Below are 15,179 nucleotides of genomic sequence, written 5' to 3'. Positions count from 1 at the left end.
AGAGCATGAAGAGATTCCAGTTCTTCCCAAATTGCTTTCATTCTGGTATAATATTCACTGATCTTCTTTCCTTGCTGCTTGGTCTCATACAAATCTTTGTTAAGTTTGTATTTCCTAGACCCATTTGTGAGAGAGAATCTTCTTTCTAGCTCAGTCCAGATCTGAGATGAGCTATAAACAAAACATAATAGATTGTTTGATTGAGTTTGATACTGACCCTAGTATCCATGAGATAATCATGTTGTTACAAGTTTCCCATGCTTCAGAGTTGACCTCATCATCGTGGTCTTTCTTTAGAGTTCCTGTTACAAACCCAAGCTTTCTTTTTCCAGCTAGAGCAATTTCCATGGATCTTTTCCATGACCTGAAGTTGGAAGATCCCTGAAGTTTCTCAATCCCAACAAATGCCTGACCATCTGAAGGGTGTAAATAAAGGGGGCTGATTGGTTCAATAGTTGTTGTTGGCATTGTAAATAGAAGATTTTAAGGTGAGAGAAATAAAAAAGATTTCAACTTTATATAAAGAACATTAATATCAGAGAATGTTTGCAAGTTTTGAGAAAGAAAAGAACTATTTTTAGGCTAGATCTGAGCCTGCGGCTCTGATACCATGAAGACAATAAAAATGCAGAGGAGAATAAATCACACACTGAAATTTAGGGTTGCTCATTCTGCTGATTCATTCATCATAATCTGATTACACTATCAGTCATTACATATATAGGCTGCTAGGACCACTGACAAAGTGACAGCACACCAAAAGGAAACTTCCTAGGAAACTTACAAAATAACAGCTATGAAATGATAGCTTACAAACTAGGAACAGGACAAAAAACATAGTAACAATAACAGCAGCAATAAGGAATGAGCACCATCCTTCAACATATTTCAATCAGGTACCAGATGCTTCAACTTACGTTCGCACCATTCCAGAAGGCGCTTGTGGAGGCATCGCGATTCCAAGGTTTTGTCTTTCCATGTTGCCATGCCATCCTAAACATATTCACAAAATCAATAATTAATTTTTGGAAATAAGAAAATGAATAAAAAATGGAAAATTCTAAAAATAAGGTTTGACCAAGGTTTAAAAATAAATCAAAAATCAGCTAATCATAATTAAGTATACTCATGGTCATAATAAAAAAGACCATAGTAGAAACATCCGAGTATATACAAGTATGTTATAGTCACCACTATATTTCATCACTTTCTTTGGTTTAATGATCATTTGTGCACTATTGGAATACAAAATTTTAGCCTTAAATCAAACTCCGTTCCCTGATCGAGTATCACAGCACAAATTAAGACCGTAACATAGGAGAAAAAGAAAGATTGGTTACCAAGTGCAGGATTGTAGCCGCGGTGTTGAAGCTCACGGTACTCTTGACATAAGGCACAACACTCACAGCAGCAGTGGGAACAGAGATCCGCACAACAATTATTTGGCATTCCAAGCTGTGCCTTCAACTTTGAGCGGTATGTGCACGAGTACATCCAATGGCAGCCAGTTAAGCAGAAAAGTAGAGTATACAAGGTTCCGCTTGCACCACATGCACCACATCCATCAGAGGAATTGTCACATACATTGATACTGATAATAAGCGTAACATAATAATAGAATAAGATTGCATAGTAGTGTAATAGTATCATAGCTATATATGAGTACAATTACTTTTTCCGTCCAAATTTAGTTGTCACATCACTTAATTTAGAGTCAATAGAGGGAATACTAGAGTTAGCCATAGTTTGTAGTTCGGATTATATAATATAGTACACTTACATGTCGAGCCTCTGCCAACTATCTCTGCAATACGTCCAAAGGTGATGCAGGGACACCAACATGTTAGACAACCTGTAGAACTAGGAGTGTTAGGAAATAAAAGGAACAAGGGAAATTCATGCCTATCAAAATCAGCTATCATACGAAGTATATGTTAAAAATTACTCGTAATAAATAACAAAAGAAAGAAATAAGAAAGATAACTTCAAGTAACAAATCTTGGTTCGTGGAGGCGGATGCACGATCCACATAATGCATCCGTTCCAAAATACAAAAAGACAGAATGAACATGCAGGTATATACTAATGTACATGGGCATATAAAAGAACATAATGTTCATTTATAATGCACATGAACATATACATAAAAGAACATTGTGTTAACTTATAATGTACATCAGATTTTTGTGCTGCAATTTTGTATATATATTTTTTTAAGCAACATAGGAACAACAGTTCTCATTTTTTTCATATGATCATCACCAAGTCTTGACCTTTTTAACCTTCGTATGATATGTTTGATCTTTTTACATTTATGAATAAGCTTTTGAAATATTAGACATTTATGTAGAGTTTATAAAACCTGACCTCCCAAATAGAGAGATCTAACTAAGAAATATGTTATAAATAGGAAGAGATGTGACACAAGATCAATAAAAGACGAATAATAATATACATACGTAAGTATTGTTAAATATGATCCAAACCCACGTCCCCCGCCTTGCATGAAAAAAAAATACTTACATGACGATATATCAGAGCAACAATCACAAAGACCAGTAGAAAAACTTCCGCTAGGACGTTGATTTTGGCCATACTGCGGTGGAGGCTGAGGAGCATAGGGCTGCTGGGGGATCGGAGGAGTCCCGATTGTGACCTTCGACATGATCAATGAATAATATGTAACACAAAAACTATAAATGGAATGACAAAATGATCTATTATGGAGCTTACTTCTTAAGTGATTTTGAGAAGGACTAAACCAAAAAGTAGTATGCAAAAGACTGAAAATTAGAAATCTATATATTGATGAAGTACAAGACAGCCTGCCTAGATCGATGTAGTTGCATTGAATTTTCTAACCACTCAATGTATGTAATTAAGGTTTTATCAACGACTTTGTCAAGAAGACTTGTATAACAGTATAAGTCGCCCCAGTCAATATGAATGAGCTAGGTACTATCCAAGCAGCCAAGAAATTTCTTATCCTTGGAAGAAAATCTGTGGTCCATGCCCTTCTTTTTCCGTTTTTGTGACATAGCTAGTATACTCGTAGTAAGGAACCCTTAATAATGATTGATGAGTTAATAATTTGATATCAAAGGGGCATAGGATGCAAGAGGATAGTAAAATTTTACAATGAAGTATGTACGTATGATCTTAGTTAAGTTATAATGTAATTGGAGCACCATGTTTAGGGCTCCTTTCAGAGCAGTCACAACAAGCACGCGGCACGCCCCATAAGGCTCGTATGCGTGACACACATGTATAACACATGAGTGACAAGCACCAGCCTTAAGCGCGTGTGATGAACACCCAACCCCCACTCGACACCACGCACTATATAACTATATAAGCATTCTTTAGTTCTTTACTAATGAGGCATTGGTGAGATTGTGAGAACACAAAACTACATACTCATGTAATCAAAAGGAAGATCGGTATTTAAGATCCTTTCAACTAACCAACCTATTTAGTTATAATCTTATAAAAGGCCATGCACCAACAATCTAGTTTAATGAATGAATGTCTTCAATTATTGCTTTTAAAATTAATGCACATTCAAAATCATAAAAATGATATAATATAGTCATTTAGAAATAGGGGACAAAAATAAGGGTCTGTTTTCTTCAGATTATTTTTAGTTTAGTTCCTCTCCTATCATAAAATATTTAGGTCAATTCAGTTCAGCTCAATCAATCGGTTTAGGACCTAAGTGGTAAAAAAAAAAAAAAAAAAAAAAAACCAAGATACTGGTTGCTGTCTTGCTGATTTAGTTTCGTAAAGACATTTTATAAGTATTATCCCTTTTATCGATAATAAATTTTCTTATTTTCTACTTTCTACCAATCTTTTAAACTACAGCCTTGAGAATAAAAAAGACCTAATCATTTTTATATTGTTTACGTTATAACAAATAAATAAATGAGGCCGCCCCAGTTAATATATTTGATAAACGCTTTTCGTTTATCAAATGGTTCTTTTGTAAATAAGTCAAACAATATTAATTGCCAACTCATGAATATGTTGTCAATTATTGTTGCGTGGCATTTAACTGAGCCAGCAATGAAATAACTCCGTCATAAATTTTCCTTCCTTCATTCATCAATGGCAGCCATAGAACGACCAGTTGAACCTTCGCGAAGACCATCTCAATTCCACCCAGGACCCGTCGGAGACATCACCATTATCGGCGGCTTCGCCGCCAAATTAAACTAAAACCCTATGAATAAAGTGTTAAATTAAGGGCATGGTCAACCCCAAATGGCAGAGGTAACCATCTTCTCCATTGAAGCAGTTTTCTTTATTTGATTTCCGAATATGCATTTGAAAATGGTGGAAATTAGGAAAGAGTTATAAGGAAGAGGAAGGAAGAAGGAGTACTTCAAGTCTTCAATGGAGAAAACAGACGTTTATTATGCTAACTCTTTTGGTAGGTAAACATGAAGTGAGTTTCATGACAATGCATTGTATCCATGTCAGTCATGGCAAAAGTACACTATTACCCCTCTTAAAGTGGAAAAATTGTCCAAAATACCCCTTGATATGTTTCTTTTGTTAATCAAATATATCAACATGTATTTTCTCTAAATAAATTAATTCCCCTTCAAAAAAAAAAAAAAAAAAAAAATTAATTCGGGAAAGGTCCTCTCAATGCTCTAACGCCCACACCGGTTCAAAAAAAAAAAAATAATTAATTAATAAAAAAAAATCTAATAGGTTGGCATGCTTCTCAACTTGACATTGGTGGCTTATGATCATGGGGTCCAATTGTTTGGACTTGTGTTGGACTCCAACGAAGTGTTTTCGACAGAGTTCGAATTTTGGTTTAATTTGAGTAATACAAGCTGTATTTGTTATGCCTGAATTGATTGATAAGTTTACTTCACACGGCACAATTGGTATGACTATGAATGCATGACCCACGACTTTGATCTTATGATTGGAATTTTGGCCTGGGTCATCTCGCCTTGTATGATACTTTGAAGTTTACAATGTGCGATAATTTCCTCTTATATTTACAACTAGGGTATCCTACGCGCGCGATGCGCGCGGAGGGTTTAGCTCTTGCGGAGAATTTGCATTGGCATGTATTTATACCGTTGCTTTGGGTGTTAGACATGGTAATTTTAGTACGTACACTATCTGGTTTATGTGTATATGTGGTGAATTTGTAGAATAGCATAAGAAAGCCACCAAAATCTTTTAAGACAATTATTTTTTTAAAACCCTAAACAGTTTAATAGTGTTATTTCAAAATTATTATTAAATAATAATTAATTGATTTGCATCCCTTCATATTTTAAGCGCCGAGTGTTAGTTTAGAATTCTTAATTGATGTGCATGTTTCAATAATACTTAATGTAATATTTTTAGCGTATTTTTCTTCAAATGATTTTTTTGTGAGCTGTGGACCTGTGGTCATATGCATGGACTATGGAGTAATAATATGTAAAATGTTGTAGCTAAAAACTCAATAATGTATATCTTTTCCTCTTAAATACTCTCAATAATTTATACCAGCTAATTTTTTCCTACCATCGATTGATTTCCCTTATTTTAGGATTTTTAAGTTTTTTATACCTCTTGATAACATACGTCTGCTCAAATATCACTGTACTATTTAATATGAATCTCATTCAAATTCTATAACGTTTTTTATATGTACATATCAAAAGCTAATAAACCTTAACGATAGATGTAATTAAAGGACTAAAAGATAGTAAATAAGAAGAGCAATTACAAAAGAGTATAAATAAACAGTATCTTGGTTATAAATCGTCTCTTTGTATATACAATTTTTTTTGCTTTTTAAATAATAATAATATCATATGAAGTGTTAAACACAAGAATTTTTTTATTTAAAAAAAAAAAAAAAAACATTACATGTTTTTTGTTTAAAAAAACTGAATTAATTGATAATTTATGAATAAAGAAAAAATGCATTAAATATATTAATGATAGTAAACATATTAATGAGGGAAAAAAGTAAATACACATTTTGCACACAATTTGGTACACATTTTTGATGGTATAATAATTGGTAGCACACTATTCCTAAGAGTTATTTTCTACTTTTTATAAGGTAGGGATATACTTGGAAATTATCGCCTTGTAAACTTCCAAGTATATTGTAAACTTCCAAGTATGTTGTATGTTATAGAGAGGAAATCTTCGACATCTTATGATTGGAATTTTGGCCTGGGTCCTCTCTATAACATGTAAAAATTATCACATATTGTTAACTTGGTAGGATGAAGAATAACATATACTTGTAAGATCGATGGATAGGACTCTTGTTTTAAGCTTCATAAAATGATCACAAGTTCACTTTGTTGTTTCTTGCTTCATCCAGTGTGCTTTAATTACTCTCATATCATATAAATATGTACGTCTGAATCTAAATTAAGTCCAGCTTTATGGCCTTAATAATCTGCAAAAGTCTATGAAATCACCAAGTTAAGGTCCTATGGTTGTTTACAGACAAATTAAATTAAACGACATATGTAATGCATATGGAATCCAGAGTGCCAATTCCTACAATAGATACAATACAATCACGTCCAAAGAAATGAAGTTGAACTTAGGTTTTTTTTTCCATCAAATCTGTGAGGCTGGCATACAATGTACAGCCATGAGAGCAAATTGGGATTCTTGAGAACAGACTGTTACAGTAATATTCAAGCCATATTCAGTGAATTAGAGTGCAGCGCACTCGGTGAATAAATTTAGAGTACTGCCTTCGACTAATTTTTAATGAAAATTCTAACTAGGTCACACCGTTTGCAGATATAATTCTGTACTGAATTGGAAAAAAAAAAAAAAAAAAAAAAAAAAACTCAGTGTACAAACTGCAATTAATCACACAAGGTCCGGCCTTCAGTAGCCAAGATTGGACAAAAATATCTAAAAGACATTAAAAGGAAATAGGGCGAAATATTATTGAATTAAAACACAATTCCACTATCTGTTTTACAAGATTGCACCAGTAGAGCTTTTGTTTCTGCCAAATTCATATCGCTACCATGCAATTCAGAGAGCTTTCATAACTTCTAGTCTAGACACTAAAGTTAAAGTTACAACATCAGGTAACAACAAGAGAACAAAATCATCAGCAGTTCAAAATGAAGGGAGTGTTGGTAAGACAGGCAAACAGCTAATGACCTTCATCATTCAACATGAAAAGAAAACGAAAAATTTAAAGAGACCATTCAAAGATTTAACCTGTTTCTGTGTATCATCAAATTCTGTTCATGACTTGCCTGCTTAATTCAATATCAGCAAAAGGAACCCAAACTCCAGCGGCACTATGGATATTTGAATTAACGTTTCAGTTGCCTTCTAGCTAATGCGGGGGCTTTCTTTGGAATATAGACCTTGTAGCTTACCTACAAAGATACACGCAAAATACTCAAAGGATCAGATACAATACTCTTACATATAATGACAACATGCAATACAATCGATGTATAATAAGAATAAAACCTACCTGCACCATTTCACCACCCCGCATGACAGACATTGTCTTCTGCTGAAACTGTGCATCCTCATCGGCTTTATTGGTACTATCATTTGTGCATTGTTCATCAGAAACTGAAGCTAAAGCTGAAGCCGAAGCCTCAGAAAGAGCAAAAGCATCAACTTTTACAGTACTATCTTTGGAATCAAATTGATGAGACGCAAAGTCCCTAGTAGAATCCTTACTAATAGTTTCTTGCGGTACAGAAAGTTTAGACGGAGAATTATCTAGTGACATCAGCTTCTCATTAGAATTCCTCACTATAGTTTCTTTAGAGATTGACAAGTTTTTCTGTGAAGATTCATGTGGGATCAACTGTCGCTTCCAGGTATTCTTTGCTCCAAGAAAATCTTTCCTAGACATGGATAAGTCAACATTAGGTCTGCTATATACAAAATCACCGGAGGCCTTACTCTTTTCTTCTGTATGGGCAGTTCCAACCTTTGCCCTCAATAGATCAGCATTATTATCTTTAGACAGACCAGTATCTTCCGAAGGACCAGGTAAATTAGTAGTATTACTAAAATATCTAACATCATTAACATTCTTCCCTACTTTTGGCACAAGTTTAATATTTCCCTCATCACAAGGTGAAGGTTGATCAAAAGGTTGTGCCTTCACAATTGAAGACCTTTTCACTTCAACACCATGGTCATCTTTCTTATCAAAAGTAGTTTTAGTTGATAATTTTCCTTGGCGCTTGAGTAGATTCTCCAAGGCCTTCTGTCTTAAAACTGCTTCAAGATCCACATGATTTGAACCTGCATTCGAAGTTAAATCCGCACTCTTAATTTCCATCAAGGGAACATTGTCCCTGGACCTGACATAACTTGGACTTGATCCACCACTTCCCTCAACAACCTGCCTTTGGATTCCAGGAATATCTGAAGTCCTGACACCAGAAGCAACAGATTCCTGACTTGGCTCATCCAAGGACCTTTTCTTAGAACTAACATCATGCATACATGAAACAGCTTCTCTTCCACTAACACCATCAATACTATCATTGCTCTTGCTAGGATAGTCATCATATTCAAACACAATTTCATCTTCATGCCTATCATCCGTATTCAACTCTTGTTCTTCGGGGACCTCCTCTCTATCTTTTATAACGACTATAACAGATTTCAGTCTCTTAGAATTTCTCTTCTCGAACACCCTCTCCTCGCTATAATGACTACTACTCTCACTATGCACGCTACATGGAGAGCAGCTTCTTGACCTACGCCTACTCCTCTTACTCCCACTCTTTTTCCTATCCTTTTCTCTCCCCTTTCGTTCCTTTGCTTCCACCTTGTCTTCAATCTTCCCAAATTCTCTCTCACTATCACCACTTGGTTCACCCACAGAGCAACTCCTAGACCGGCTACTTGAAGAACTAACACTACGATCCCTCTTTCGTCTCTTCACATGCCGCTTCTTCCTAGAATCAGAACCTCGCTTCCTCTTCGACTTCTTCGATTTCTTAACACAAGGAGAATCATCTCCACTGCTCTCACTCAACAAACTGCTTTTCTTACTCCTCTTCTTATCTTTCCTACGCCTTCTGTCCCTAGACCTACCTCTCTTCTTACTCCTAGAATCATCCCCTGAACTCGAACACGATAGGGACTTATCCGTGATCGAATCCTCATCAGAAAACGAAACCGAATCATCCCGTTGTTTTAATTTCTTGGGTTTCTCCCTACTGCTCTTAGTTCTCTTCTTGCTATGTTTCTGCTCAGATTGCAATCGTTGCACATACATATATAAGCATCAAAATTGAACCACCAACTCAAAACAATATCAGCTAGATTGCAATAAACCAATAAATACCCAATAATCGAATATTAAAATTACCAATCAACAATCAGCCATATATACAGAATATTAATTTATTAATTAATTCAATATATATAACAAGAAAACCTAAATCAAACAAATAAACAGCAGAAATTATAAATTCTGAAAATTAATGTCATAAATCTACAAAATCAATCCAAAAAACGTCAAAATAATCAATAAGATTGAGAACCTGAGATCGCTTCGTCTTGCGTTTGGATGAACGCGAGCTACTTTTCATGGCGAAAAAATTCAGAGAAACAAACAAATTAGAAGAAAAAATACACACACATAAACAAGCAAAAAAACAGCAATAAATTAGGGTTAGTAAATTGGAATTACAATTAAATAGGTTAGATTTAGAGGCGAAGATTGATAAAATTAATTTGCAAAATCAGGGAAAATTTAGGGGAAAATTGTGATTGAGAAGTTGGAATCAAAGTAGGGGAAAATGAGAGCATCGAGTTTGGCTTGCCGTTGGTTAATCCATGATCTAAAATGTTTTTATCCTTTTAAATACTCCATAAAATCTTCGGGTTATTCACTATAGATTTTGTGATAAATCCTTTTTTTTTTTTTTTTTTAATGTGTTTAATTTACTTCATTTTTGCTAATAATCTAAAAAATTTAAGATACAGCAGCCAGTACCTTGCTAGGTACAAACAAAAAAAAAATGCGGAAAGAACATGTAGCTGTTTAATAAAGAACATACAGTTTTTTTTTTTGTAAAGAACATATCGCAGTTTTGTAAAGAACATTCAATTTTATGTTTTTTTTTTATATCTAAAGAACATATGTAATATTAATAAAGAACATGATATTACTATTTAATGAACATTACTTGTATATACCCATCATAATTTTAAGACAAAATTTAAAGAACAATTCACAATAAGTAATGAATAATATATCACAAATAAAAATACATTATACTGATAATTAAAGAACATGGGCATATGTTCTTTTCACTGTTTTTTTGGTGCAAATATGTTCTTTTTATCTTAGGTATATGTTCAGTACATTTTAATACTACCTCCGTTTATTATTAAGTGCAACTTTGAAGCACTTTACGGATACCTAGGCAAAATTTAAAGGGCAAAGATTAAGGAAGTAAGTGGGTAAGTAATTAAAGGGGGAGGAGAGAGAAAGTTGGTCCCCCCCCCCCCCCCCCAACTTGCATTTTGGGTGGGAAATCAGAAAAAGTAAGAGGGAAGTTTTTTCCCTCCTACTTTTTCATCCCAAATTTTTTGAATGAAAATTTTGGGTGATTTTGAATTTCCCTCCAACTGAAATTTTAAAAAAAAACACACAAAAGCATTCAAATTCCAAGCATTTAATTCCATCAGCCATCATTTATGAGGGCTATAAATACCAGCCCTCATTTAAACCCTTACAATCAATGTTCCCAAAAGTTTTCAATGTTTACAACTTAAACATGAAGACATTCAAACCATAACAATTGTTTTTTAAAATCCCAAAAGTTAGCGCTAAGTACAATTAATCCAAAAAAATACCCCTAACTACAATTAGTGCTAATTATCTACCATCTTCATCATCCTTCATCTTCTTTGCTTGGCGTTTATGTACACAAAAACAGCATAGGGCAGCTTCATCTTCTCAAAAACCATCATCAGCCTATCCTATAATCTGTCAACACCAATCTGGAAAAAAAAAAAAAAAAAAAAAAAGACCATGGCAGAGTTTGATGCACATCAGTTTTATGGCATAGAGGCATTACTGACAGAGGAAGAACTAGCTGAACTGTATTTTGAAGAGGAAGAAGCAAGACAAGATGAAGAGGAGTATGAATCAGAGAATGAAACACAGGCAAGAAGAGGATGAAGATGACAGTGACACACATGCAGAAAATGAAGAGCAAGACATTCCTCACCATGGCAATGCAATCATCAACAGAAAACAGCTCACACTTCAACAAAAAAGGGAGATTGTAGATGATATGCTACTGAAAATGCAAGATGGCAATTTACCTAGGGGTTTTAGAATCTAATTATCACATCAATTCAATGTGCACAAGTCTACAATTACAAGAGTGTTCAATGACATAAAAAAACAGATGGCTACTAGGAATTTGATTGATGTCAGGACAAAGAAGATAGGCAGAGTTGGTCCAAAGCCAAGGGTATTCACAGATGAATTCCTACAGTCAGTCCCCTTACATCTAAGGCAAACAGAGAGAAGCTATGCTGCTGCACTCAACATATCACATGTTGCACTGCATAATTTGAAGAAAAAGGGCAGACTCAGGACACATACAGCAAGCAACAAGCCAGCACTCAGCTCAGACAATAAAGCGGCAAGGTTGAAATGGGTTCTATCCCATATCAACCCAGTAGCAGGGAATGAAGACCCTACTTTTACTGACATGCACCAACACATACACATAGATGAGAAGTGGTTCTATTTGAACCCTGATAAGAGAAGGTTTTATCTCCTCCCTAATGAAGAAGACCCAATCAAGGAGGTTCAAGCTAAAAGCAATGTTCATGGCAGTAATTGGGAAGCCACTTTATGACAGCAATTGGGGACTCATTCATGATGGAAAGTATGGAGCTTTTCCTTTCACATACAAGGAAAGAGCTAAGAAGAGCAGCAAGAACAGAGTAGCAGGGACATTGGAAACAAAAGCACATCAGAATGTGAACAGAGAAGTCATCATAGATATGCTACTGAACAAGGTCATACCAGCAATCATAGCAAAGTGGCCAGAATGTCTGCCAAAGAATGTCACCATACAGTGGGACAATGCAAGGCCTCATCAAATTCCTACAGATGAGGAGTTTATTGCTGCCACAACAGCTAATGGGTTCAACATTCAATTTGTATTCCAACCACCACAATCACCAGATCTAAATGTGTTGGATTTAGGGTTGTTTAGGTCAATTCAATCATTACAATACCAGTCATTTCCCAAGAATTTGGATGAGCTTGTTGCAAAAGTCATTGAGTCATTTGACACATTCAAACCAGAGGTTAACAAATGCATCTGGGTTACTTTGCAAAGATGTATGATTAAGATTTTGAGGGATCAAGGAGGGAACAAGTACAAAATACCACACATGAACAAGAAAAAGTTGGAAAACTTAGGCATTCTGCCAAATCAAGTGAAGGTGCATAGAGCAGTTGTTTTAGGGGCTGTGGACTACCTGGACACTATGTTTAGGCCAGCAACTCAGGGCTATCATGAAGCTGCAGAGGAAGGCATGGAAGTAGATGCAGACTAGAACAGAAGCAAGGGTAAAAAGAACAACAACATTGACTGCCACACATAACCAGTATGTCATTATGTATAAGTTGATTTTGGTTAGGTGTATTTTGATTAATAGCATAGGTAAAGCCATTATGGCAATCAAATGTATTTTGAGTAACTTGTTGTTCATTTTGATTGTTTTGGAATGAAATGAAAACAAATTTAATGACTAATATGCTATGTAAATCCATCAGAACAGAACAAGTGTGTTGAATACAACACCTCAACACAAGGTTACCTCAACAACTAGTCCTATGTAGGAATAGTTGGAGCAAAACTCAAGTGTGTAGTGTAATTCAAAGGAGTCCCTTCATCACATGGATTGGGCTAAATTATTCATTTTGGGGACTCGATTAAAGGGAGGACAACATGGAATCATGTAGGGGACTCATTAACTTAGATGTATAGGGGATGACATTGTTCTCTACTAAATTGATCATTGAGAACAACAAATAATGTGGTATATGCAAATCAAAGCCAAGGTCTCATCATTCATCAATCAAATCCCATACTACTGCCATCAACTACCCAATAAGGACAAGGCATCAACAACAAGCAACAAGGCAGAGGCAACAACAATAACCAACAAGGCATCAACATTAACCCATGAAGCAGAGGCAACACCAATAACCAACAACCCACCAACAATATCCAACAACATTAACCAACAACAATAACTAACAACCCGGCAACAATATCCAACAACATTAACCAACAACAATAACCAACAACCCAGCAACAATATCCAACAACATTAACCAACACATCCAGCAACACCATCAAATCCAACAGCAACAACAGATCCAACAACAATTAAGGCAACAATATAGCCAAATACAACAACATAAACAACAAACCCAGCAACACAGCCAACAATAACAACATAACCAGCAACAAATCAGCCAATATCATCAATTAAGCCACCATGAACAAAAATCAAGGGACTAATATCAAATTAAAAAAGATTAGGGTTAGAAAGTGTTACGCAAGCAGTCACTCAGAGGGTGGAACCCCAGGGTTCCTCCGCCTCACATAGTGTTTGATAGAAGAGGATTCAGCCACCGCAGCAGGAGGAGGAGGTGGTGAAACCCCCCTCTCAACCTCGTCATCGGAGGACAGAAGAATGAGCTCCTCATCAGCCAAACCCCTAATTCGACGCAACGCAACCCTAGCAGCCTTCCTTGTGGCCCGGATCTTGACCGGTGGTCTCTCCCTCTTAGATCTTGGCTGCTTGGGTTGCACAGAGCTTCCCTCACCAGTAGAAGGGACTCCTTCAATAGTCAAATCCTTGAAATCAAGGGTTTTCTTTCCCCCTGACTCCCCACACCCCTCACCCCTCGCAGATCGCTCCTCCTCTGCCAGATTTTCAAGCACCTGTCCTAACGCCTTGTAGGTGGTGGAGGTACAGTAGTTGGTAGCCTCTTCAGATTCATAAAAATCTCGTGGAAAAGGGGACTTGGTCTCAATTGCTTGAATGAGAGAGAGGATCAAGTTTTGCTCTCCTGCTTCCTCAGCCAACATGAAAGCATCTTCCAGAGGTTTCAAGCAAACCATATCGAACATTAGGGACTAGATCTGAGAAAGGAAGAGAGAAGATGAACAAGTCTGGAGAGAGAAGATGAAGAAATCTGGGTTTAAAGAGGAGAGAGAATGAAAAACACGAAGAACTAGGGTTCTTCTGGAGAATTCTCCAGAAGAAATAGAGAAGCCCAACCATCTCAATTAATGTTGGGTGGTTGGGATTTTAGGTAAAGGGGAGTAATTGGGGGGAAATGGGATAAAAATGGAGGGAGTAATTAGGTTTAGGTTAGTGTAATTAGATTAGTTTAGGTTAATGTTAGATCTTAGGATAATAAGGGCAAAATTAAAAAAAAAAATCAGATTTCATAAGTAAGGGTAAAATCGTAAAATCATTACATTTTTGATACTAAAAATAGAAATAAAATAGAAAGTTGCACATAATAGCAAACGGACAAAAATAGTAAAAGTTGCACATAATAATAAACGGAGGTAGTAGTATATTCTTTTCACTACAACTATATGTTCTCTACATTTATATAATATATTCTTTCCTTGAAACGTATGTACCATGTAAGGTACCCACGCCTGTAAGAACCACACACTGCTAATAATCTAATACTGAGTATAAATTTATTTTTTTCCTAATATGATACGGAGTATAAACTCTTTATTCTTAAATAGATGGAGTAAAGATCAAATACAATCCCTCAACTCTTATATTTGGTGCACTTTTATCCCCAACTTTTGTTTGTGCACTTTTAGTCCCCCAGCCACCATGCTTGGAGTTTGTCAACCAAAAGTTGAGAGACCTATCCTAGTCAGCAATAGTTTAAGGACCATGACTCATTACCTTTTTTTTTTTTTTTTTTTTTTTTTTTGTCAGAATTTATTTAAAAAAAAGTACCTTGTATTATTTTTTCAATTTTCTTTTTCATTAGCATTAATTAGAAATCTAAAGTTTTTTTTTTTAAATAAACAAGTAATTAAAAATAATAGTTTTCTTCAAAAATAAACTCAATAAAAAACATCAGTTCTTTTAATTGAAAAAAA

The 15,179-nt window shown here is 35.4% G+C and overlaps 3 protein-coding genes across 3 annotated transcripts; 1 reads left to right on the top strand and 2 right to left on the bottom strand.

The window, feature by feature from the left end:
• Window positions 1-638: 638 nt before the first annotated feature.
• On the bottom strand, window positions 639-2,858 carry LOC145604931 (cell number regulator 9-like). Its single transcript, XM_081660921.1, has 4 exons — window positions 2,524-2,858; window positions 1,781-1,852; window positions 1,341-1,553; window positions 639-993 (listed from the first exon to the last, which is right to left on the bottom strand). The coding sequence occupies exons 1-4, from the start codon at window positions 2,663-2,665 to the stop codon at window positions 914-916; spliced, it is 507 nt and encodes a 168-aa protein (XP_081517047.1). The 5' UTR covers window positions 2,666-2,858; the 3' UTR covers window positions 639-913.
• A 4,137-nt stretch (window positions 2,859-6,995) lies between these two features.
• On the bottom strand, window positions 6,996-9,840 carry LOC145605793 (uncharacterized). The gene is made up of 3 exons (XM_081661860.1): window positions 9,534-9,840; window positions 7,490-9,235; window positions 6,996-7,388 (listed from the first exon to the last, which is right to left on the bottom strand). The coding sequence occupies exons 1-3, from the start codon at window positions 9,579-9,581 to the stop codon at window positions 7,323-7,325; spliced, it is 1,860 nt and encodes a 619-aa protein (XP_081517986.1). The 5' UTR covers window positions 9,582-9,840; the 3' UTR covers window positions 6,996-7,322.
• A 1,192-nt stretch (window positions 9,841-11,032) lies between these two features.
• LOC145604232 (uncharacterized) lies at window positions 11,033-12,582 on the top strand. The gene is made up of 3 exons (XM_081660168.1): window positions 11,033-11,167; window positions 11,415-11,782; window positions 11,877-12,582. The coding sequence occupies exons 1-3, from the start codon at window positions 11,033-11,035 to the stop codon at window positions 12,580-12,582; spliced, it is 1,209 nt and encodes a 402-aa protein (XP_081516294.1).
• Window positions 12,583-15,179: the final 2,597 nt, after the last annotated feature.

This window comes from Chenopodium album, chromosome 22 (genome assembly GCF_948465745.1).
Source record: "Chenopodium album chromosome 22, dcCheAlbu1.1, whole genome shotgun sequence".
In the NCBI taxonomy this organism is placed as follows: Eukaryota; Viridiplantae; Streptophyta; class Magnoliopsida; order Caryophyllales; family Amaranthaceae; genus Chenopodium; species Chenopodium album.
Note: the sequence above shows the minus strand (reverse complement) of the source record. Positions and strands in the feature narration are given on the sequence as shown.